Source organism: Staurois parvus, unplaced genomic scaffold, assembly GCF_062004578.1.
Source record: "Staurois parvus isolate SC_StPar_1 unplaced genomic scaffold, SC_StPar_1.0 ptg000437l, whole genome shotgun sequence".
Lineage (NCBI taxonomy): Eukaryota > Metazoa > Chordata > Amphibia > Anura > Ranidae > Staurois > Staurois parvus.
The window spans coordinates 1,185,461-1,209,730 of record NW_028318233.1 but is presented as its reverse complement, the minus strand read 5'-3'; the positions used below and the strand labels follow the sequence as shown (position 1 = coordinate 1,209,730).

At 39.4% G+C, this 24,270-nt stretch overlaps 1 protein-coding gene across 1 annotated transcript in view; it reads right to left on the bottom strand.

Moving 5' to 3' along the window:
• Nucleotides 1–24,270, bottom strand: part of DNA2 (DNA replication helicase/nuclease 2) — a 48,396-nt gene that overhangs the window by 11,310 nt on the left and 12,816 nt on the right. The window contains exons 7-18 of the mRNA XM_089687755.1: nt 23,224–23,341; nt 20,437–20,602; nt 17,925–18,119; nt 15,870–16,100; nt 15,660–15,776; nt 13,972–14,081; nt 13,315–13,424; nt 7,905–8,129; nt 7,563–7,756; nt 7,298–7,387; nt 7,009–7,210; nt 3,940–4,029 (exon numbers count right to left, since the gene is read on the bottom strand). Of these exons, the coding sequence (XP_089543881.1) occupies nt 3,940–4,029; nt 7,009–7,210; nt 7,298–7,387; nt 7,563–7,756; nt 7,905–8,129; nt 13,315–13,424; nt 13,972–14,081; nt 15,660–15,776; nt 15,870–16,100; nt 17,925–18,119; nt 20,437–20,602; nt 23,224–23,341 (1,848 nt within the window). The remainder of the gene's footprint in view (nt 1–3,939; nt 4,030–7,008; nt 7,211–7,297; nt 7,388–7,562; nt 7,757–7,904; nt 8,130–13,314; nt 13,425–13,971; nt 14,082–15,659; nt 15,777–15,869; nt 16,101–17,924; nt 18,120–20,436; nt 20,603–23,223; nt 23,342–24,270) is intronic.

The following is a 24,270-nucleotide window of genomic DNA, read 5'->3' as shown; positions in this document are numbered from 1 at the left end:
TGACACCAAGCTTTGCAGTGGAATAACGTCCTTACAAGCCGACCTCAATGCACTGTTTAATTGGGCAACTATGTGGCAAATGAGGTTTAATATTGATAAATGTAAGGTTATGTACTTGGGGGCTAAGAATATTCATGCATCATAAATACTGGGGGGGGGGGTACAACTGGGGGAATCAATGATGGAGAAGGATCTGGGGGTTCTGGTAGATCACAAGCTTAATAGTGGCATGCAATGCCAAGCTGCAGTTTCTAAAGCGAGCAAAATCCTCTCATGTATTAAAAGAGGTATAGACTCCAGAGAGAGATATCATATTACCCCTGTACAAATCATTAGTAAGACCTCATCTGGAATATGTAGGTCAGTTTTGGGCACCAATTCACAAAAAGAACATTGGGGAACTGGAGAAAGTACAGAGAAGGGCAACTAAACTGATTTGAGTCATGGAGGAGCTCAGCTATGAGGAAAGAGAGGAACTGAATTTATTCTCTCTTGAGAAGAGGAGATTAAGGGGGGATATGATCAACATGTATAAATACATCAGTGGTTCATATAGTGAACTCTGTGTAGAGCTATTCACCCTGAGGTCATCACAGAGGACAAGGGGGCACTCTTTACGTCTGGAGGAAAAGAAATTTAATCTCCAAACACGGAAAGGTTTCTTCACAGTGAGAGCTGTGAAAATGTGGAATAGACTCCCTCAAGATTTGGTTCTGGCCAGCTCAGTGGATTGCTTTAAAAAAGGCCTGGATTGTTTCTTAGATACACACAATATAACTGGATACTAAAATTTATAGATTAAAGTTGATCCGGGGAATATCCGATTGCCTCTCGGGGGATCAGGAAGGAATTTTTTCCCCTGCAGGAGCAAATTGTATCATGCTTTGCTGTTGTTTTTTTTTGCCTACTTCTGGATCAACTGTGGGTGTAGGATTATTACTTTTTTTTTTTTTAATGGTTGGACTGGATGGACTTTTTTTTAGCCAGACTATGTAACCCCAGGTTTGTTTTATTTGTTTTTTGACAGAGCGGAAAAGGAACTTTTGTGGACACGCCTCTTTTGAGATTGCCCCTAAGCCCTGTGAGGACAGGAACTGATGAGAAATCTCTCAGTTGGGGACAGCAGAGAGATAGTGTTAGAACTTCTGACAATGGTTTTGCTACTATTTGTGTCTTCTAGGCATCGCATGGACAGGAATGAGGAGAAATGTCACCAATGGGTCACAGAAAAAGAAACCTGTCAAAATCCTATCTTCTGTCATCTATTATGTAAAAAAATGGAAATAGCTGTAAAACAAATGTTTATCTCTTCTGAAGGAAATCCAAGCCATGCCCCTTCACTGCTGCGCTTCACCCAAACTACAGATTGAGGAGCATGTGCTGTGCAAGTGGATTAGAGCTTATGCACTGGAACTACATGACCCAAGGTTGCTTGTGCACCTGTCATGATGCACATGCATGCCCTAATCTGAACACCTGAGTACAGAGATGTGTTAGGACTAAATGTCCCAGTATTCATTGTGCACCAGCCACAAGTTGCATGTACACCCCAAGGATGATACATGAACACAACAGAGCTGCACAAACATAAAGAGCAGGCTGGGAGAGCACACATCAGGGAGGCTACAATTCGCCTGCAAGGAGACCCTGCAACGCAAAATAGCCACCTTATAGGCAGAAATGAATTACACTGAATATGCAAAATCTTATTATGCTGCACACAAATAGGGAACTTAAAAACGAGAATTAAGTCAAGTATGTTTCTACATTTTTTTCTCTCCATGGAGGATTTAATTTTAGTAATAATAAAAAATATTTTATACATAATTACCACTAGATATATACAGTATAGTCTAAAATAACAAAAAAAAAACCAGCAAGTTACAATGAAAAACATTTATAAACATCTGAAAAGATTAGATTTCATAACTTCACAAAAATGCAAATGATATGCAAATTTCACCTAACAACCCAATAGTGAGCTGAGGCTTCCGCACTATAAAAGTAAAAAATGATGGTCTTGGATGAATACAAACATGCCTCTAATGTATAAAATTATCACAATACCAGGATATACAGTACATTACAGTGTCCAACATGAGTGATCATTAATAATGTTAGTCCAGGATGCAGAGCTCTCTATAAGGTATAGTGGAAATAACTTGAACCAATAAACACAGATTGCAACTAGCATGGCAAAAGCTCATTGTGACATGGAATATACAGTCAGGTCCATAAATATTGGGACATCAACACAATTCTAACATTTTTGGCTCTATACACCGCCACAATGGATTTGAAATGAAACGAACAAGATGTGCTTTAACTGCAGACTGTCAGCTTTAATTTCAGGGTATTTACCTCCAAATCAGGTGAACAGTGTAGGAATTACAACAGTTTGCATATGTGCCTCCCACTTGTTAAGGAACCAAAAGTAATGGGACAGAATAATAATCATAAATCAAACTTTCACTTTTTAATACTTGGTTGCAAATCCATTGCAGTCAATTACAGCCTGAAGTCTGGAACGCATAGACATCACCAGATGCTGGGTTTCATCCCTGGTGATGCTCTGCCAGGCCTCTACTGCAACTGTCTTCAGTTCCTGCTTGTTCTTGGGGCATTTTCCCTTCAGTTTTGTCTTCAGCAAGTGAAACGCATGCTCAATCGGATTCAGGTCAGGTGATTGACTTGGCCATTGCATAGCATTCCACTTCTTTCCCTTAAAAAACTCTTTGGTTGCTTTTGCAGTATGCTTTGGGTCATTGTCCATCTGCACTGTGAAGCGGCGTCCAATGAGTTGTGAAGCATTTGGCTGAGTATGAGCAGATAATATTGCCCAAAACACTTCAGAATTCATCCTGCTGCTTTTGTCAGCAGTCACATCATCAATAAATACAAGAGAACCAGTTCCATTAGCAGCCATACATGCCCACGCCATGAGACTACCACCACCATGCTTCACTGATGAGGTGGTATGCTTAGGATCATGAGCAGTTCCTTTCCTTCTCCATACTCTTCTCTTCCCATCACTCTGGTACAAGTTGATCTTGGTCTCATCTGTCCATAGGATGTTGTTCCAGAACTGTGAAGGCTTTTTAGATGTCGTTCGGCAAACTCTAATCTGGCCTTCCTGTTTTTGAGGCTCACCAATGGTTTACATCTTGTGGTGAACCCTCTGTATTCACTCTGGTGAAGTCTTCTCTTGATTGTTGACTTTGACACACATACACCTACCTCCTGGAGAGTGTTCTTGATCTGGCCAACTGTTGTGAAGGGTGTTTTCTTCACCAGGGAAAGAATTCTTCAGTCATCCACCACAGTTGTTTTCCGTGGTCTCTGATTCTTTTGGTGTTCCTGAGCTCACCAGTGTGTTCCTTCTTTTTAAGAATGTTCCAAACAGTTGTTTTTGCCACGCCTAATGTTTTTGCTATCTCTCTGATGGGTTTGTTTTGTTTTTTCAGCCTAATGATGGCTTGCTTCACTGATAGTGACAGCTCTTTGGATCTCATCTTGAGAGTTGACAGCAACAGATTCCAAATGCAAATAGCACACTTGAAATGAACTCTGGACCTTTTATCTGCTCATTGTAATTGGGATAATGAAGGAATAACACACACCTGGCCATGGAACAGCTGAGAAGCCAATTGTCCCATTACTTTTGGCCCCCTAACAAGTGGGAGGCACATATGAAAACTGTTGTAATTCCTACACCGTTCACCTGATTTGGATGTAAATACCCTCAAATTAAAGCCGACAGTCTGCAGTTAAAGCACATCTTGTTTGTTTCATTTCAAATCCATTGTGGTGGTGTATAGAGCCAAAAATGTTAGAATTGTGTCGATGTCCCAATATTTATGGACCTGACTGTACATAACAGCAGCCTGTTAGCCATTAGATCAGCCGTATGTAATCAACATGGTTACCAGGATTACATACCTTTCCAAAAAGAAATGCTAGGTAGGCCACCAGCTTGGCTTCAATCCAGTTACTGACACCACATTTCTCTTCTGTCTCCGGAGCTGGAATCTAGAAGAACAAAAGAATTTAGGGTGGAGCCTAGCTGGTGACGTCACGCCGCTCCGCACCTCGTGGAGGCCGGCGGCCATCTTTGTTTCTGGGATACCCTGCGAGTTGTTTTCATGATACTCCAATAAAGAATTTTTGAACCTACTACACTATTAGTGCTTTTTTGGGGTGGGCTGTTTGGTCGAGCACCCCCCTTTTCTCAAGGTGGATATCCTGTATGAGTGCCCTGGTTTGAGGAGTCTGGATTAGGTTTATACCAAGTATTGCTGGATGTCTGGAGTTCCCTTGCTGGTTAGAGGAAGGTGCATCCCTACCAGAGTGACACCTGCCAGATGACCCGCACTGCTTCAGCCGTCTAGTACCAGGAGTGGTCTGACACCTCAAATGCGCACATTATGTGCTTTCTGGTGAGTGCATAATTTTTTACACATCTTTGAGCACGGAGTCGACCACCTTTGCACCTCCTTATTGGGACAATTGAACCATCATCTGAGGACGTTTTTTTTAAATCACTTTAAGCACTTTAGGCTACAATTTATTCTATTCAATTTATATCATATTTTATTAGATTTATGATTCATATATTAATTTTTTGTAGCGCTGCATATGTTATTATCAAAAGAATACTACCATGCCTATATTCTTAAATATAACAAAAGTTTTTTTTTTCTTTAATCTTTCTCCTAATCCACACATACACAGGGGTGACTAACTTATGTAACAGTCAGACTATCAACAAAATTTGATATAGGATTTCCATATATAACCTTGATCTACAGGAGACAGTATTTTTTTCAGCAAATAAAATGCTACCCCCACTGTGAGAAAGGCAGGAACAATTTCAATGTACATTATAAAATGAACAAATTGATCTTTATTTTAAACAAACCAATGTCATAAAATACTATCCTCTGTAGCAAATAATGAAAAAGCTTCTGATATATTTTATCTTGTACAAATAAATGTTCCAGGCTCTTGCTGATGTCATATGGGGGGGGGGGGGGGGTGACACTGGTCACCTGCCCTCTGCTGAAACTACTTAGGGCATGCCTCTGTGAAGCCAGCCAAACAGCATCTCTGTCAGAACTGGGATTAAATTACCTTATCAGAGACCAGAACTCCAAATTTAATTAATGCGAAAGAATCAATGAAAACACCAGAATAATGCAGGCCATAGACGGGCCATTGATCGGCTGATAAACGAAAAAACGGTCGGCCCCGTTGCCAATGTTGCCACCCATGTCTGCGAAAAATGGCTGTTTTTCGCAGATTTTCCAGCATGACCGATAAAAATAAATGAGGAGATCCACGAAAAAACGGCCGACAAGCTGGCCCCACTAACGGCATGATTATCGGCCGATTTTTCATGCAATCTATGGCCTGCATAAGAGATACAACTACAGTAGAAGTCCACTTTAATGGGCAAAAGCCCATTTAAAGGAAACTTGTTTGGAAAGAAATATATAGACTGCATCTTCTGATAATTCTGAAAATGTAAGTTGCCTGGCTGTCAAACTGAATCTTTGGTTTATATTCTTTCAATGGCCTTGAAAAAGCAGACATAAATTCCACTTTTACTTCATGCATGCTAGTTCTGCCTCAATTACTCATACATTGTGAAAAGATAAAAGATCAGCATGAAAGCCTGGCAGCTACTTTTATTTATTTATTTATTTTTTAAAAAAAGCCCTTTCCTGATGTCAGGTATCCCTTAATATGTAACCACTCCAATGAAATTAAAAACCAAAATCCAGAAAAATTAAATGGCTGTTCAGTACTGAAGGTGGTAAGAAAATCTAGTTTTTATTGTTCGGTCTCTCCTTGCTGGACATATTACCAAGCTATTAAAATAACTGGATTTGGTCTACCTTTACAATCATGTGACTCCTTTTCCGTCTCCTACCCCATTCTCCCCTCTCCTATCTTTCTCCCACCTATATGAGGGAAGACCCTACTTTGTTACCCCTTTTCCTCAATGTTCCCTTTCCTGGTACATCTGCTTGGTGAAGAAAATTAATTAATACTCCACCATTAACCATGCACCCCTTTCTGTTCCTTCAGCCCTTGTTCGAAAGCACGTATCGCCCAAAGCACATAATCAAAAACACACGGCCATTACCTTCTCAAAGTATTACCTTGCATTTCCAAAATATGCAAGATGGATACCATTGTGAATCCATCTTACATGGTACTGATCCATGGAACTACCTTTTCAGCCTGTTTATTTGTGATACGGACTACTCCACTTGTACTGTAACCTGTATGTTTGACACATGCAGTACCCAACATTAGATGCACCTCTGCTTAAAAAAAAAAAAAATGTGCCGTTTGCACAGGCTCACCTGCATACAGTATAGAAACAATACTACTGTATATTTTAAATAAAAATTCCATAACGGTAAACATTCATATTTCTCAACTGACCAGCGTACCTACCGGATGATGGAATTTAACCACAAAGAAACGTCTCTTTCATAGACCAAAACATTATAGTTTAACATTTCCAACAAAGGTCACCCTATTAGTCGTTAGCTAAACTGCAATAAAGATTAGATTAATGACTTAGTGTTGTGTGACAAGTGTACATGTACAAAGAATGTCTTTGTAACCAATGACTGTTCACGGACTAAATTAATGGACCCATTTGTAAAGCAGGGCTTGCCACCACTCCACCAATAAAATATAAAACCATGCTCCAAGACAGCTGTTTGCTTTTCACTTTGATTGCTTCAGAACTATGGAACAAGCAAAGGAAAAAAAAACAAAAAAAAACCTATTTGGAGGGGTAAAGGTTACTGGGGATACAGGTCATGTAACAGGGCTTTCCATCTACCTGGAAGTGTTTGCAGCACACTGTGCTCTGCATTTTATAAACAAAATCCTACATTGTCAACACAACAGATGCCACTCTGTTCTACTAGATTTTGAATTTGCACTTCACTTTCTACAAAGCTGCTGAGTAGAGTTAGGAAAGCTTACGTTCTCTGTATTCAGGAAGAATACAGGGTTACTGGGTTCCAGGACATCTTTGATCCAGGCACTTTCAGGTGTCTCCCTTAATTCCAGCTCCAACTTTAAAGACTTCAGCTGAGGTAGCTGGACCGTGGCTGAGGACACCCGTTCAGAAGCACACTCCAGACGTCCTTCGTATACCAACTTATTGCTCAGGGACATTATCTTGCTGAAAAGGGCACAAGAAGTCATCATTTTAATGAAACAAGCAAACACGTGCTGATTTGTTTGGCCAAAATGGTATTCTAATTCTTACCTATTCATGCGATACTGCACAGTCAGGTTGACAACTGCATCTTGGTTCCTCTCCAATCTTTTGAACAAGCTTTCACTCATTCCTAGCTCTCTGCCAAAACAGATTAAGGCCTGTTATGCAATACTGACAAGTGTAGCTGAAGAATATGGAATCTTTACATCATTGGAAACTGAAAACGCATGACCCCTAGCCCAAACATTAACCAAACAGAGGCAATCAGGTGGAAAATAATAATTTCTCATGTAATAGAATATTCTAATATTACCTGGCTTCTGTACTTTGAACAAGAGGAGGAAGTTGCTGATGATCCCCTACTAAAACAAATCTGTCAGCGAAGAACAAAGGGCCAAGGCAGATTGGCTGACTAATCTGAGACGCTTCATCCACAATACAGAAATCAAACCTCCTCCGAGTGAAGATTGGATGGTTGACTCCCATGCATGTTGTTCCTACAACAGGCTAAATAATAGCAAAAACAATGCTTTGAAAATCTCACATTTAACATACGTAGAAGTAGCAAATGTTCAAATGGACAGTACAGAGTTTCAAAAACCTCACCTTATGTACTATAAGCTGTCAAAGTGTACTTTTATAATATTCCACATACCTGGCTATTATAGAGCTCTTCTAACCCACTTAACATCTTAACCGACTTGGCTTTGAGGATTTCTTCTTCTCCGTACTTCTGAATCTCTGGATGTATCTTCTGGGTTCGTCCCAAGCGCAGAAACCCTACCTGGAATTTTTTCAGCTTCAGCAGAATATTATCTACTGCAGAGTGAGTGTAACTGGTCAGCAACACGCTAAATCCACAGGCATAGAGGATTCTTACCTGAAATAGAATATAGTTTACATTGCACTAAGGAATTTAGAACTGAAGGTTCCACTTACCAGCAGTTATTATTATTATACAGGATTTATATAGCGCCAACAGTTTGCTCAGAGCTGTACATTATAACATAATGGGAGACAGTACACGAGACAGTACAGTAACAATATGATTCAATACACGAGGGGTTCGAGGGCCCTGCTCCTTGGAGCTTACAATCCAGGAGGGAGGGGATAGTGGTAAAGGAGGAAATAGCTGTGGGGGATGGAGTGGTAGGAAGAGTGGAGGAGTTCAGTAATTAGCTGAGGGCAGGGTAGGCTTCCCTGAAGAGATAGGTTTTCAGAGTGCGCCTAAAGGTGAGGAGAGTAGGTGATAGTCTGATGGATTGGGGTAGGGAGTTCCAGAGGATGGGGGAAGCCCTGGAGACGGGCATGGGAGGAGGAGACCAGGGAACTAGAGAGTAGGAGGTCTTGTGAGGAGCGGAGAGTACATTTTGGGTGGTATTTGGATACCAGATCGGTGATGTAGTTTGGGGCAGTATTATGAACAGCTTTATACGTCAATATTAGTATTTTGAATTTTATCTGTTGGGCAATCGGAAGCCAGTGGACGATTGGCAGAGAGGGGTGGCGGATACGGAGTGGTAAGTAAGGTGGATGAGTCGGGCCGCAGCATTCAAGATAAACTGAAGCGGGGATAGTAAATTTTTACTTTGAGGATATTTTTTACATTAAAAAAAATGCATATGAATGGCAAGATAAATATAATGCAGCAACTAGAACTCATTACCATCTAAATTAACCAGTAGCAGTGCACTTTCTTCCTCTACTAAATGGGAAGCATTCCATTTATGAGCACACACATTCAGCAATTGTAGTATTCACCTTAAAGTGGGGGTTATAAAGACATATGAAGACAGTATAGGTAGAAGGAGCCCTGCACCTATTAGCTTTGGGTTGCTTGTTTGAAGCACAATTTGGTGATAGCAGCTCTCAATTAGAAAATTTACGGAGCAGGGGTATGCGTGTAGGCATTTTCTGTAATTAAGTTCATTGGCAACCGGTCAGTAACATAAATGGGTATTAAAAGGGCATCTTAGAGAGTCAACATCTGAGAAGTAAAGATGGGTAGAGGTTCACCAATTTGTAAAAAGCTGCATCTAAAAATTGGTTGAACAATTTCAGCATAATGATTCTCAACTTAAAATTGCAAAGACTTTAAATATATCATGATCTACAATTCTGATCATCATCAAAAGATTCCAAGAATCTTGACAAATCTCTGTGTGCAACGGACAAGGCTATGCCAATATTCCCATTAGAGATGAGCGAATTATTCAAAAATTCGATTCGGCTGATTCGCCGAATTTGAGGAAGAAATTCGATTCGATGCGAATTAATTCGCTACGAATTTAACTTATTAAAAGGGTTTCTAGGCTTCAGAGAGCCTTTAAATTAGTGCAGAACACTGTACCTTTAATTTAAATGCCCTTGGAGATGAGGAAGGACAAGGAGAAGGAGAAGGATGAGAAGAAGGAGAAGGAGAAGGATGAGAAGAAGGAGAAGGAGAAGGATGAGAAGAAGGAGAAGGAGAAGGATGAGAAGAAGGAGAAGGATGAGAAGAAGGAGAAGGATGAGAAGAAGGAGAAGGATGAGAAGAAGGAGAAGGATGAGAAGAAGGAGAAGGAGAAGGATGAGAAGAAGGAGAAGGACGAGAAGAAGGAGAAGGACGAGAAGAAGGAGAAGGACGAGAAGAAGGAGAAGGACGAGAAGAAGGAGAAGGACGAGAAGAAGGAGAAGGACGAGAAGAAGGAGAAGAAGGACGAGAAGAAGGAGAAGGACGAGAAGAAGGAGAAGGATGAGAAGAAGGAGAAGGATGAGAAGAAGGAGAAGGATGAGAAGAAGGAGAAGGAGAAGGATGAGAAGAAGGAGAAGGAGAAGGATGAGAAGAAGGAGAAGGATGAGAAGAAGGAGAAGGATGAGAAGAAGGAGAAGGAGAAGGATGAGAAGAAGGAGAAGGATGAGAAGAAGGAGAAGGAAACAAATAGATACAATGTTTCAACCGCTGTATGGAGGGAATGTCACAGAACTGTCAGAAATAGCGGAGCTCTGCAGATACAGTTAGCGGAGCTCTGCAGATAGATACAGCGGTTGAAACATAGGCTATGTTTCAACCGCTGTATGGAGTGAATGTCACAGAACTGTCAGAAATAGGCTATTTCTGACAGTTCTGTGACATTCCCTCCATACAGCGGTTGAAACATTGTATCTATTTGTTTCCATAAATGGAAACAAATAGATACAATGTTTCAACCGCTGTATGGAGGGAATGTCACAGAACTGTCAGAAATAGCGGAGCTCTGCAGATACACTTAGCGGAGCTCTGCAGATACACTTTTTGCCGGCTTGGAATTCTTCTTATTTTCATCCTACTTCTTCTTCTTCTTCATCCTCATCCTCTTCTTCTTCTGAGGATGAGGATGAAGAAGAAGAAGAAGAAGTAGGATGAAAATAAGAATAATTCCAAGCCGGCAAAAAGTGTATCTGCAGAGCTCCTCTATTCTGCAGATACACTTAGAGGAGCTCTGCAGATACACTTTTTGCCGGCTTGGAATTCTTCTTATTTTCATCCTACTTCTTCTTCTTCATCCTCAGAAGAAGAGGATGAGGATGAAGAGGAAGAAGAAGAAGAAGTAGGATGAAAATAAGAATAATTCCAAGCCGGCAAAAAGTGTATCTGCAGAGCTCCTCTAAGTGTATCTGCAGAATAGAGGAGCTCTGCAGATACACTTTTTGCCGGCTTGGAATTCTTCTTATTTTCATCCTACTTCTTCATCCTCATCCTCAGAAGAAGAAGAAGAGGATGAGGATGAAGAGGAAGAAGAAAAAGAAGAAGAAGAAGTAGGATGAAAATAAGAAGAATTCCAAGCCGGCAAAAAGTGTATCTGCAGAGCTCCTCTATTCTGCAGATACACTTAGAGGAGCTCTGCAGATACACTATTTGCCGGCTTGGAATTCTTCTTATTTTCATCCTACTTCTTCTTCTTCTTCCTCCTCTTCATCCTCATCCTCTTCTTCTGAGGATGAGGATGAAGAAGAAGAAGTAGGATGAAAATAAGAAGAATTCCAAGCCGGCAAAAAGTGTATCTGCAGAGCTCCTCTATTCTGCAGATACACTTAGAGGAGCTCTGCAGATACACTTTTTGCCGGCTTGGAATTCTTCTTATTTTCATCCTACTTCTTCTTCTTCATCCTCATCCTCTTCTTCTTCTTCTTCTGAGGATGAGGATGAAGAAGAAGAAGAAGTAGGATGAAAATAAGAATAATTCCAAACCGGCAAAAAGTGTATCTGCAGAGCTCCTCTATTTCTGACAGTTCTCTGACTTTCACATTTACAGCGGTTGAAACATTGTATCTGTTTCCGAATAAAAACATCTGTATCCTAAATGGAAACAAATAGATACAATGTTTCAACCGCTGTACATGTGAAGGAACTGTCAGAGAACTGTCAGAAATAGCGGAGCTCTCTGCAGGGACACTTTTGCCGGCTGATCGGGAAAAATCCGATTCGCGCACCCGAAGTAGGCTAATATTCGGATTCGACGCGAATCGAATTTTTCCTGAAATTCGAATCGAATTCCACTTCGCCTGGTTCGATTCGCTCATCTCTAATTCCCATCTCACACGTTCCTGGATATGGGCTCGTCATTAGCGGGTGATCACCAACTGTTAACTGGAGTTTTGCCAGCACACCATGGATCATCAAATGTAGTTCAAAACATTTATTGCAAAAAGATCACATCACAAAGGATCAAGTAACATTTTGGAGCCACACTGGACCCCTTCATCAATCATGTGATGAATCAAGAGTCCTGTGAGGCTCCAAAATGTTGCACTTGTTCCTTTGTGATGTGATCTTTCTGCATTAAAGTTTTGGATGACATCTGGTGATCCATGGTGTGCTGGCGAATATGTGCATTGACAAGGCTGAAACACAATACTGGATACCCAGGCCCTCAGACATCACTACATTAAAAACAGAAATGATTCTGTGAGAGTCATCTCTGCATGAGCTCAGGAATATTTTCAAACAATCACTGTCTGTGAACATAGTTCTCTGTGCCATCCAAAAATGCAAGATAAAGCTCCATCATGCACAGAAGCCATATCTGAACATGATCCAGAAACACCGCTGTCTTCTCTGGGTCAAAGCTCATTTAAAATGGTCTGATGCCAAGTTGAAAACTGTTCTGTGGTCAGACAAATTGATATTTGACATTCTTTTTGGCAACAACGGGCACCGTATTCCCCGGACTAGAGAGGAGAGGGACCTTCTGGCTTGTAATCAGCGGTAAGTTCAGAAGTCTGTATCTCTGATGGTGCATTAGGAAGGAAGGTGCATTAGAGTGTTGGCATTTGTTAGGTTTCACATCTGCAAAGGCACCATTAATGCTGAAAGATATATCCAGGTCAAAGCAGCATATGGTCAGGCTAGAATGGGACAACATTACTCTCCCAAAAATCCAACAACTGGTCTCCTCAGTTCCCAGATATTTACAGAGTGTTGTTAAAAGAAGAGGGAATGCTACACCGTGGCTCTGTTCCAACTTTTCTGGAACCGGGGTTGTACTTTTTTGAGATGTGTTGCTTACATCAATTTCAATATTACTTCTATTTTTTTTCTTAAAAATTGTACATTTTCTCAGTTTGACCACTTTATCACGCAATAGCCAAATGACGGCTACAGCACGGTCGTCCAGCTCTGGTTCTCCAAGAACACAACTGATCACATGACATGGTAAAAGGCCAGTCACAGCGATAATCAACTGTATAAAATCACAGCTGATCACCATGTAAAAACAATAGGCCTGGGCAGGAAGTAGACAAGTGGTTAAACATTTGAAGTTTTCTATCGTGAATAAAATATCGGTTTATGAAATTTGAAAACATTTTCATGTAGATTTTCCCCACCGTCCCAACTTTTTTTTGGAATTGGAGTTGTAGAACAATTCCGTTGTTTTATTAATTATATCAGCCAAAAAGGAAGCTCTTTGGCTCAATTGAACCTCAAAGCCTCTGCTTATTAGGAAAGCACAGTGGTTTTGTACATATATTTTCCATTGTTTATTATTGATAAAACATTTTATGCAGTTCACCTTATGGTAGGCCAGCATTTTTTTGCATCTTACCAGAGTACAGATGGTTGTAGTTTTCCCTGTGCCGGGCATGCCAACAATAAGTGTATAGTCTTTTGACAGCAGGACTCGTTTCATCGCTTGCTTTTGCGGCTTGTTAAGGCCTAGAATAGATACAGTTTACACAGTTAAATGACTAACTGTGCTACTCTTACCTTGGGCAAGAATACATGTTTTTTTTTACAGCACATACAAATCAAAGAAATACTATACAACTTTTACAAGCAGAGTTCTCAAAACGCATAGCTTGCAGTTGGTTGAACTACAACGGATATTTTAGTAGTTAAAAGAAGGGAGTTTAACCATCTAATGATTTCTCATGTCTCTGAGTAACTCCTGTGGGGAGGTATGTGGCAGGAAGATTTGTGGCAGCACCCCAACAGGGTGAGAATATTGAAGGCTTCAAGATGAGTGGGAACAGTCAGGGTCATGAGATCTAAACCAGAGTCTCCAAGGAGCCAATGGATGGAGTAAAACTACCAGATTCTACATATAATCCAATAATACTTATGAATGGAATGACCCTTTAGGGATTTAACTTGGGCTTAGATTTGAATATGAAGTGGTGAAATGTCTTAATTGTATTTGGAAGCTGCCAAAAATCTCTGATTGCTTTAATTTTATAGTATACTCCAAAATATAAATCCTTACCCTTTAAAATGTTGGCTACAGTGTCTTTGGCATCATGAGGCAGAACTGAGCTTAGAAACTGAACAAAGTGAGGCTTTCTAAAGTCAATTATCAAATCTCGAAGTTTCTCACTGCAGGACAAGAAAAACAAATACATTTTTTACTTTTATTGACACGTTTAAGAGAAGACTTTAAGACCAGCATATTAATGACACATTCACAGTTATTCAAGATAGTAAATAGCATTCACAATGCCCACACATGCAAAGCTTCGCAGAGAAGCGATGTGATAGAACTGGTTGTGGTACTCTCTTCCCTACCAGCCCCTCCTCCCCATCCCAAGTGCTTGTAAATTACATCACATGGGATGAAGGAGAGAGTAGGAGAGGCAGGAATGGGAGTCCCCACAACCACTTTCCTGCATTGCTCTGCATATGAAGGAAACCACTACGGTAAAGTGCCCTGTTGTGTCCCCAATAATCTGCCTTACTCCCATGTGATATGCCAAGCTGTGTGCCCTGCTGACCCCCCCAAATGTAGTGCGTCTTTCTGACCCCGTGCTCTGCCCTGTTGACCCCTTTACACTGCTTATCTTACATTCTACCCAGAATGGAACATCTGTACAAAAAAAAAAAAAAAAGCACAAGTTTCATATGGTTAAATAGCTAAGTTTTATTTGCTATATACTGTAATGCCAAATAATGGTTATATCAACAGCTCATTGATCACATCTACAGCTCACAGAACATTGGTGTTGTTATTTCAGGGGTTCCCAGAGATTTCACACTTTTGCCAAGGGTTCTTCCAAGGTAAAAAGGCTGAGAAACCCTGACCTGAAACCAAACAGAACATATCACTATGGTGGAATCCTGCTGTCTTGAAAGACTCCAGGAAATAGTAACCAGTAAGTCTAATTAGATTTCCCAAATCATCTTCCAGGACAGAGGATTAACAAAAACTGAATAGTTTAGGGAGGAAAATAAGCAGGGTGGATCGTGAGTACTACAGATATCGTGAATCCAGTTATATGAACCCCTCAGAGTTCCAATTCCAAAAAAGTTGGGTCACTATGTAAAATCTATATAAAACAGAATGCAATGATTTGCAAATCTCATAAACCCACATTCTATTCCCAGTAAAAATGAAAATCTATAAAAAATTTTTTTAAAAAACTGAGAAAATGTACCATTTTAAAAAGTAAAATAGGCAACTTTAAAATTGATGGCACCAACACAACCTCAAAAAAGTTAGAACAGGGCAACAAAAAGCTGGCAAAGTAAGTGGTACTAACAAGAAGAGCGAACATCATTTTGCAATTGATTAGGTTAATTCGCAACAGGTCAATAACATGACTCGATACAAAAGTGGCATCTTAGAGTGTCTCAGAAGTAGAGATGGGCAGAGGGTCACCAATCTGTAAAAAGCTGCATTTAAAAATTTGCAATTTTATGTAGAGGAACATTGTTCTGAAATTGTTGACAAAGACTTTAAATAGATCATCATTTACATTACATAATATCAAAAGATTCAGAGAATCTGAAGAAATCTCTGTGCTCAAGGGACAAGGCCGAAAACGCCTTGCTGTTGCACAGCATTCTCTCAGACATGTTAGCAAGCAAAAGCCCCAAACAGGCTTCTAATCCATCCCATTACTGTAACCAATCCATCCCTTCAGTATTGTAGTTTAAATAACTAAATACGCCACAAACCTTCCAGGAGAATTTTCCATAAGCTTTGATAAGTTTCCTAGATGGGCATCCAGACCACCACCTCCTTCCTCATGATCAAGTCTAAATATAGTATCTTGAGGAATCTTGGCTAGGCTCCTGTAGGAGATGATTTGCAACATTTTAGGGAGAGCAACTTCTCTTATTCACAAGCTTTCAGAAAGTTATAATTGAATAAATCATTAGACAAACCTGTCCAAAATGCAGGTTATATTATTCTCATCAACATCTCCGATAAATCCAGTAGAGAGTGCAAGGAATTTTTTATCTTCTCCACTTACAACAACTCTATCCCCTGTCACCAGATTGGTAGCTGGAATGTTACTGGACTGACGATGGAAAATATGAAGATACTGTCCTTCGGCCAAGGGCTGCACACTTCCTGTCCGAATGAGGTTCCCGATACATTGCCCATTGTCTTCTCTAAATACAAAAGAAATATACAAAGAATAGTTAAAGTAGACAGACATGCACAATACTTCAAGAGCAATATTATATATAGATTATAGTAGCAATTAAACACTATGTAAACAAAACCGAGAGATTATAGTTACTGATGCAGTAAAGAAAAAAAAAGTTCTGCCTAAAATTTTTAGGATGCGACTTCATATTCAATGGAGGAGACTGGCATCTCCTGCCTTGGACAGGACCTATGTAAAGCCCATAGGATTTTTGTATGGTACTGTATGTATAATAAATTAAAAAGGCTAGTGGTCTTATTTAACCACTTCAAGTCTTGACACTTTTACCCCCTTCCTGCCCAGGCCAATTTTCAGCTTTCAGTGCCATCACACTTTGAATGACAATTGCACAGTCATGCAACACTGTACCCTTATGAATTATTTAGCATTTTTTTGAGACAGATAAAACTTTATTTTGGTGGTATTTATTCACCACTGGGATTTTTATTGCTATACAAATGAAAAAGTCCAAAAATTTTGAAAAAAAAAAAAAGTGTTTTTCTAATAAAATCAAATAATCTTTCTTCATAAATCTTGGCCAAAATGTATTCAATTATCTTTTTAGTAAAAAAAAAAAAAAAAAAAAAATTAACCCAAATTAGTTTATAACCAAAAATTATAATTTTGAAAAATTATTTTACATTTTTATTTTATTTTCTTATATTATTTTTTTTTAACATACGGTCACCCTAGCAGTACAGTGTCACCATAGTGACACTGTACTACTTGTGGGGGGTGATGAAGTTTTTTTTTTTTAACACTGATTGCTTTTACACCCATAAAGGCTGTAAAAGCAATAATTTCTATTTCTTTCTGACTGCATTCTTGCAGCCATTGAGAAATACTGTCTGCACTGTGATTAGTCACAGCTTGTCACATGGTACAAGGCTGTTGTAAATTGCCTTGTACCATGTGATCTCTGTGATCATTCACAGATTTCACTAGTAGTAAGCAATGATGTCAGAAGTGACATCTTACTACTATTCATGTGATCACTGATTGGTCAATCAGTGATCACATGATCGGGACCACAAACAGAGGACCCGAACAGCGAGGACACAGCGGGCACCAGATCGTGGTGCCGCGCGCTCCCAGGGAGCACACACAGGATAAAATGGCGGGCGCCTTTTTGTGAACGGCAACCCGCTCCTGCACTGCTCCCGTCCAGCCCATGTATATAAAACGGTTAATGTGATCATTGTGGCATAAAGAAAAAGACAAATAATCCATGTAGTGAGATAAAATGATTGCCAAACTATTATTTGAATAGAAGTGGTTCGTACGCCTGAAGATTTTGTACCTTCCTGCAGGACTTGACAAATTTGCTTTGAATCTAGAAGCCAGCTAAAAAAAAACAAAAAAAAAACAAAACTTTTTTTTTGGGCGATATAATTTGTCGTGCGTCAATCATGGCAAAACCGCACCCCATGCTCTTTTGCTTTTGCTCTCTCATTCTCCCCTTCTCCCGATCACAAAATGCAGGTTCAGGTGCCATTGCAAAAAAAAAAAGCGCGCAACAGAGAAAGAAAGCGCACAAAAAAAAAAGAAGAAAGAAAGTGGTTTGCTACAAGGGCACTCGGCAGGAGAGAAGGGCCGGAAGGACCAGTGGGACACCTGAGAAGAGGAGGATCAGGGCTGCTAAGAGCAAATAAGTAGGGCATACTGTTTATTTTTTAAAAATATACAAAGCTTTAAGATCACTTTAAAGTAAAATTACATCTAGCTTTATGACAAATCTGCAACATTGACCAGCCAAAAACAAATACAAAATAAGAAATCTTGTTACCTCTCAGCTGCTGACAGCATCCAGATATTTTTGCGACCATTTTTTGATTCCTTTGACTGGACTTCCAGACAGCACATGAGGTACCAGAGACTGAAATACTGCAAGTGGGAGTCTTTGAGATGTTCAGTCTGATTCTCAATTACAGAGAGCATTTCACTGGGCACGTAGTAGGATTCACTCTGCTGCTCTACAGACCTAACATAAAATATAACTAGCATTAATATTTAACAGTAGGCCTTGGGTAAAAAAAATTATATATACATATTTATATTGTTCAGCATAACAGATGTCAGAAAACCTTTACTTTCCTTTCAGAATCAACATTTTCTATGGGACACTATACTACAAAATATTCCCACAAATGTGCTCGCTCGCCCCCCTCTTTCCTGCTGGGCTGCATGCTCGGATAAGGGTCTGAATTGGATTTTGGGGGGGACCGCACGTCATTTTTTTACATTTTGGCTTGAGGGTTCCCCTCAAAATCCAAACTAGACCCAAAGGGCTTGGTATGGATGGAGGGGGGGGGGCAGATACCCCACGTCATTTTTTAAATTTAAGTGTGGGCAATGTTTTTTTTTTTTTTTTTTTTTACATTCAGCTATTAGTGGGGAACCCCACTGACAGCTGATGACTCATTGTTAGGGATACGGTGACCACCCATTCCTTAACAACCCATGACAGTACTGACAGAGACCAGTACATACTGCAAGCCTGGACCACTACTTACCGCATGCATTTAATTATTTATTTCCTATTGTGAATTGACTTTAATCACTTCCCCTCCTGAGGATTTACCCTTCCTTCCTGACCAGGCCATTTTTTACATTACTGCACTGCGTTACTATAACTGACAATTGCGCGGTCATGTAATGCTGCACCCAAATGAAATATACGTCCTTTTTTCCCCACAAATTGAGCTCTCTCAATTTGACAGCCTATGCGTTTTTTATTTTTTTCGCCCTAGAGAAAAAAAAATTAATTGAGGAAAAAAACAAAAACAATATTTTGGACTCTTTGCTATTAAACAAGTCCAGTAAAAAAAAAAAATATAAAAAAAAAATCAAATTTCGTCAAACTTAGGTCAAAATGTATTCTGCGACATGACTTTGCTGAAAAAAAAAAATCCCAATATGTGTAAATTAATTGGTTTACGTGAAAGTTATAGCGTTTACAAATGGTAGTATAGATACTGGGATTTTTTTTTCTACTACTAATGGCGGCGATCAGCGACTTAGCAGGACTGCAGCGGACATTGTGACATGGGGGGGGGGGGTACTAACTTGGTGTCACTGAAATATATAGTGAATTGACATATTTAGTATCGCATGCAATATGTGGTCATGTGACTGACTTAACTCATGCGATAAGCTTTAGTGAATTGTGCTCCAAAAGGCCATCTAGTTCAACCATAACAAGAAAAAAAAAAAAAATGTATAAATCCCCACAGTTGATCCAGAGGAAGACAAAAAACCATGCAAAGCATGATCCTCATTTATGCTGAGCACTGTGCTTAACAACTTAACAAAAACTGAAGGTAAAGGCAGGAAAATAAATTAAGTATTTTAAAAGCTTATGTGTGAACTTGTTTGCAAATGTGAATGGCAGAAACAGTCAGTCAATTCCATAGCACAGCCACCTACTTCTTTGTATTCATAGCCCTCGCCTCTTCTGGGAGTGTCTAATGTCTTTGATATAGTGAGCAGAGGATGTGGACTATCAAACTTTTATACAGCAGCAGGGGGGAGGAGTGAAAGGGAATAGTATAGTATCCAGCAACAGTCTCAGGGCTTTGGGATGTCTACACAAGGGAGGTTTTTACAGGTAAATAGGTCTAAAATGCCTTAAAATCACAAACTCCTATGGAAAGATTGTTGTTAAAATAAATGGTCTTACAACAGGACCTTTTTAAATTATTTTTCAAGGTCGAAGATAGATTCATCACAGTTATACGTTTGGGACTTTGTGCTATATGATGAATATTGTTCATTTACGATCACATGTATTTATATTTGGTTATTTGTTTCACTTTTATCACCTATCACCTATATTTAGTCACATTCTTGATGGCATGTTTTTGGGCTACACATTAGGTGCACCACTGTACACATATATATTTATTCATATAATATTGAATCCTTTAATACGTTTTTATGTCTATTATCACATGGTATTAGCGCTACACCACCTAATCTACTTATGGCTTCCTGTCATGCCATCCATTGTACACAATTGTGTTGTTGGCTGTGACTGGTCAAAGCAGTTACATAGAAGCTGCAAATTGGTTCCTCAGCATTAAACACCTTATACAACCAGTCCACTTTGACACCATTGATGTGGTCTATTAAAGGCTAAAAGGAAAGAAACAAAGAACAGGATTGAATAGAGACCAGACCAAAACTGCAATATTCCTTGGACTGAAAGAGTAAGTAGTGTCTAAATTAATGAACATACAGTTTTATATCCATGTTTATAAGGATTCTCAGTTTGTCAAGTAAAAAGGAAAAACAGGCACCTGCTGTAAAGGGCACAATTTCTGAGCTGTGAGCAAAATTTGCAGGCTTGCTTGTCAGCAATCATTGTTGGTAGTGCAGACAGTTTGATTTCTTTACTTCCATTACTGGATTTATGCACTACATTTGACAAATAGAAGGACAACCCATTCCGTATTTTAAGTAATTCTGGAAAAAAAATACTTTATTTAGTACAAGACAAATAAAAGTAGGTTCTTTTCTAAGGCATATTAAATACTAGGTTGAAACATATTCAACATTCAACCAAAACTAAAATTGCAAAATTGGGCTAGAGCACCAAGTTCGGGACTTCGTGAGATCACCACAGAATATTTTTTTTTACTTTCAGCTCAAAGTAGCGCTCTGGCGATCCAGAAATTTGGCTCCACTCCTCTCCTTCCCCCACAGCCTCTTGAAACAAGTCAAATGTCCCAGGAGACTGCGGGACCATTTGCAGGGCACAGCACAGCTGGCGTATGCGCAGTGGGTAGCTGGAAGTGAAGTCGCAAGGAGTCACAATTGGCTGCCCACTGTTAAGATGTAGGAGCCTGGACCCAAAGACCAGCAAAGGACCAGGTTGGGTGAGGACATTTATGGATCCTGGGACAGGTAAGTGTATAAGGGTGAAGATCCACTTTAAAGTCCGCTGTCACCAACAAAAGGAATGCTGAAAATGCCAAACCATCTATTAGTAATTGTCCTTCTGATCACAAGAATCCATAATATCTCAAGGAATGTTTATAAATGCACTTTAAAAAAAGTTATACATGGAGGAGCCCCCTCTCTATCAGTTTTGATTAAATAAAATTAAAATAAAGTACTAAATAAAGTGTGGCAAAAAGAAAATTTAACTCATTTCTTCTTGCCTTTCATGTCTTCTTTACTGGACTTTTTCTGCAGAATTAATTTCTGAGTTGTTAGCTTCTCACAAAGCTCAAATATCTCCTGTAATGATTACAGTAATGGCCAAAAATATTAGCACACCTGCATTTGTCAGATAATGCACCACTTCGCCCAAAACATTGTTGCAATTACAAATGCTTAGGCATTCTCAGGTTTATTTCTATTGTTTGTATTGGTATGATAAATTCCATGCAAAAGCCCAAAAATGGACTGGACAAAATTATTGGCACCCTCATTTTTATATTTGGTAGCACACCCCTTGGAAAAAATAACTGAAATCAAATCACTTCCTGTAACCATCAATTTGTTTCTTACATCTCTCTACTGGAACTTTGGACTACTCTTCTTTCGCCAACCGCTCCAGGTCTCTCAGACTGGAACGGTTCCTTTCCCAACTGCTGTTTTGAAATCTCTTTACAGGTGCTCTATGGGACTGAGATCTGGATTGCTGCCCAATTCAGTACTTTCCTGCGCTTTGTCTGAAACCTATTCTGGGTGCTTTTTAACGTGTGCTTTGGGTCATTGTCCTGCTGGAAGACCCATGGCCTCGGATGGAGACCCAACTTTCTGACACTGGGCCCTACATTGCACCCCAGAATTCTTTAATAGTCTTCAGATTTCATAATGCCATGCACACGGTTAAGACATCCAGTGCCTGAAGCAGCAAAGCAACCCCAAAACATCAGTGAACCTCCACCATGTTTGACTTTAGGGACTGTACTCTTTTCTGTAAAGGTTTAATTCTTTTTTGGATAACAGAAGAATGATGAGCTTTACCAAAAAGCTGTAATTTTGATTCATCTGTCCACAGCACATTCTCCCAAAAGGATTTTGGCTTCCTCAGGTAGGTTTTGGTAAACTCAATCTGGTTTTTTATGTTTCTGTGTCAGCAGTGGGGTCCTCCTACCATAGCATCCCTTTTCATTCAGATAGCCACAAGTAGTGCAAGCTGACACAGTTGTACCCTGTGCCTGAAGGTCAGCTTGAATTTGTCTGAAAGTTGATCAATGATGTGCACAGTGGACACAGGAACATTAAGATCTCTGGAGATGGACTTTGGATTGCCTTGAGATTGCCATTGAGATGTAACCTTAAGATTGCCCATGCTTTTCCACAATTTTTGTTCTCAAATCTTCAGACAATTCTTTGCTGCTCTTTCTCCATGCTCCATGTGGCACACAGACACAACAGAAAGGTTGAGTCATTTTTTCACCATTTTAACTGGTTGCTGGTATGATTTCTATATTGTCAACACCTGTTAATTGATACAGTGGCGTTTAATTACACATTACAGGAGCATCACAAACTTGGAATGCAATTATTTCTTACAATTTTTAGAAGGTACCAATAATTTTGTCCAGTCCATTTTTGGAGTTTTGCATGGAATCTGTCAGATTTGGCTTTGTTTCTCCACCTTTTTGTGTCATACCAATGCAATCAAAAGAAATAAACATGAGAATGCCTAAACTTTTGTAATTGCAACAATTTTTTGGCCAAAGTGGTGCATTCACTGACAGAAATGCAGGGGTACCAATATTTTTGGATACGACAGTAGGCTGTCAGTCTAAAGGGAAACACTCATACCAGTTGCATATAGCTTGTAGCACACAACTAATATGATTGGGGCACTTGCTTGTTGTAATCTACTGATCCTGACGGTAATCAAGCTTGCATTATTCCCCTCTTGTGATTTACAGATTTATACTTCCTGAAACTTTTGTCTATTCAAGTCGCCTGTAAGATGATAGTTATCCCAGTGGGAGGAAAAGTATTTGTTTTTATTCTAAAGCTTCACTAAAAAAAAAAAAAAAAATGAAATATATCAAAAGGTATACCTTCAAATACTGGGGAGTCTCCCATTCATAATACATTTATGTCACACATACCTCTTTTATCTAGATGATTTGCAGGCACAGTGTACATGTTTCCAGTCTTCAGATATAGGAGTAGACCAGACTCTGGATCATCTCTCCTTTCCTGACTTAACAAAGTGTACAAAATAACCTGACACAAAAATTGAGAAAGACCAAATGAATGACAGTATCAACACCACTTATTTGATGATCACAAGCACACTGTAAGCCAATTTAGTTAAACTTTAAATATTTGAACGTCTGATGTAAAAAGTAATTTAAAAAAATGGTAACCACAATTTTAATAAATTACATGGCTTTATAAATTGAGCAGCATCACAGGAGCATTATCAGGACTTTGAAACCCACGTAACCGTGTTTACAATTACTGGATTACATTGATTATGTCATCTGGGGCTGGGTTATTGAGCAGGAAGTGCACAGGATGAAATAGTGGGTTTATGATAAACAGCAGCTGCAGAATGCCTATTGTACGTGCACCCTATTTACAAGGACTAGTCTCACACTCTGAAAAAAGGATAAAAGGTTGCCAAAGTCCAGGTCTATGTAAAATTTAAAGTCCTCCCTATGAGCAAACATCACAAGCTACAGTTCTGTGAAAGTATTTACCCTTTCCTGATTTTTTTTATTATTTTGCATATTTGCAATACTTAAATGATTCAGATCAAAACAATTTTTTATATTACACAAAGATAACCCAAGTAAATACAGTTTTTAAATAATGATTTAATTTATGTAGGAAGAAGAGCTGTCCAAACTTGCCTGGCTCTGTGTGAAAAACTAATGCCATCTCCCCCCTTGCTAAATCATGAATGAACTGATTAAACACATTTTTTGGAAAGCAGAGTTAAATTTCACTTGCCACACCCAGGCCTGATTACTGCCAGACCAGTTGAATCAAGAAATCACTTAAACAGAAGCTCTCTGACAAACTGAAGCTTGCTGAAAGATTTAAAAAAAAACACACCACATCATGCTGCAATGAGCAACAAAGTAATTGACATGTATCAGTCTGGAAAGGGTTACAAAGCCATTTCTAAAGCTTTAGGACTCCAGCAA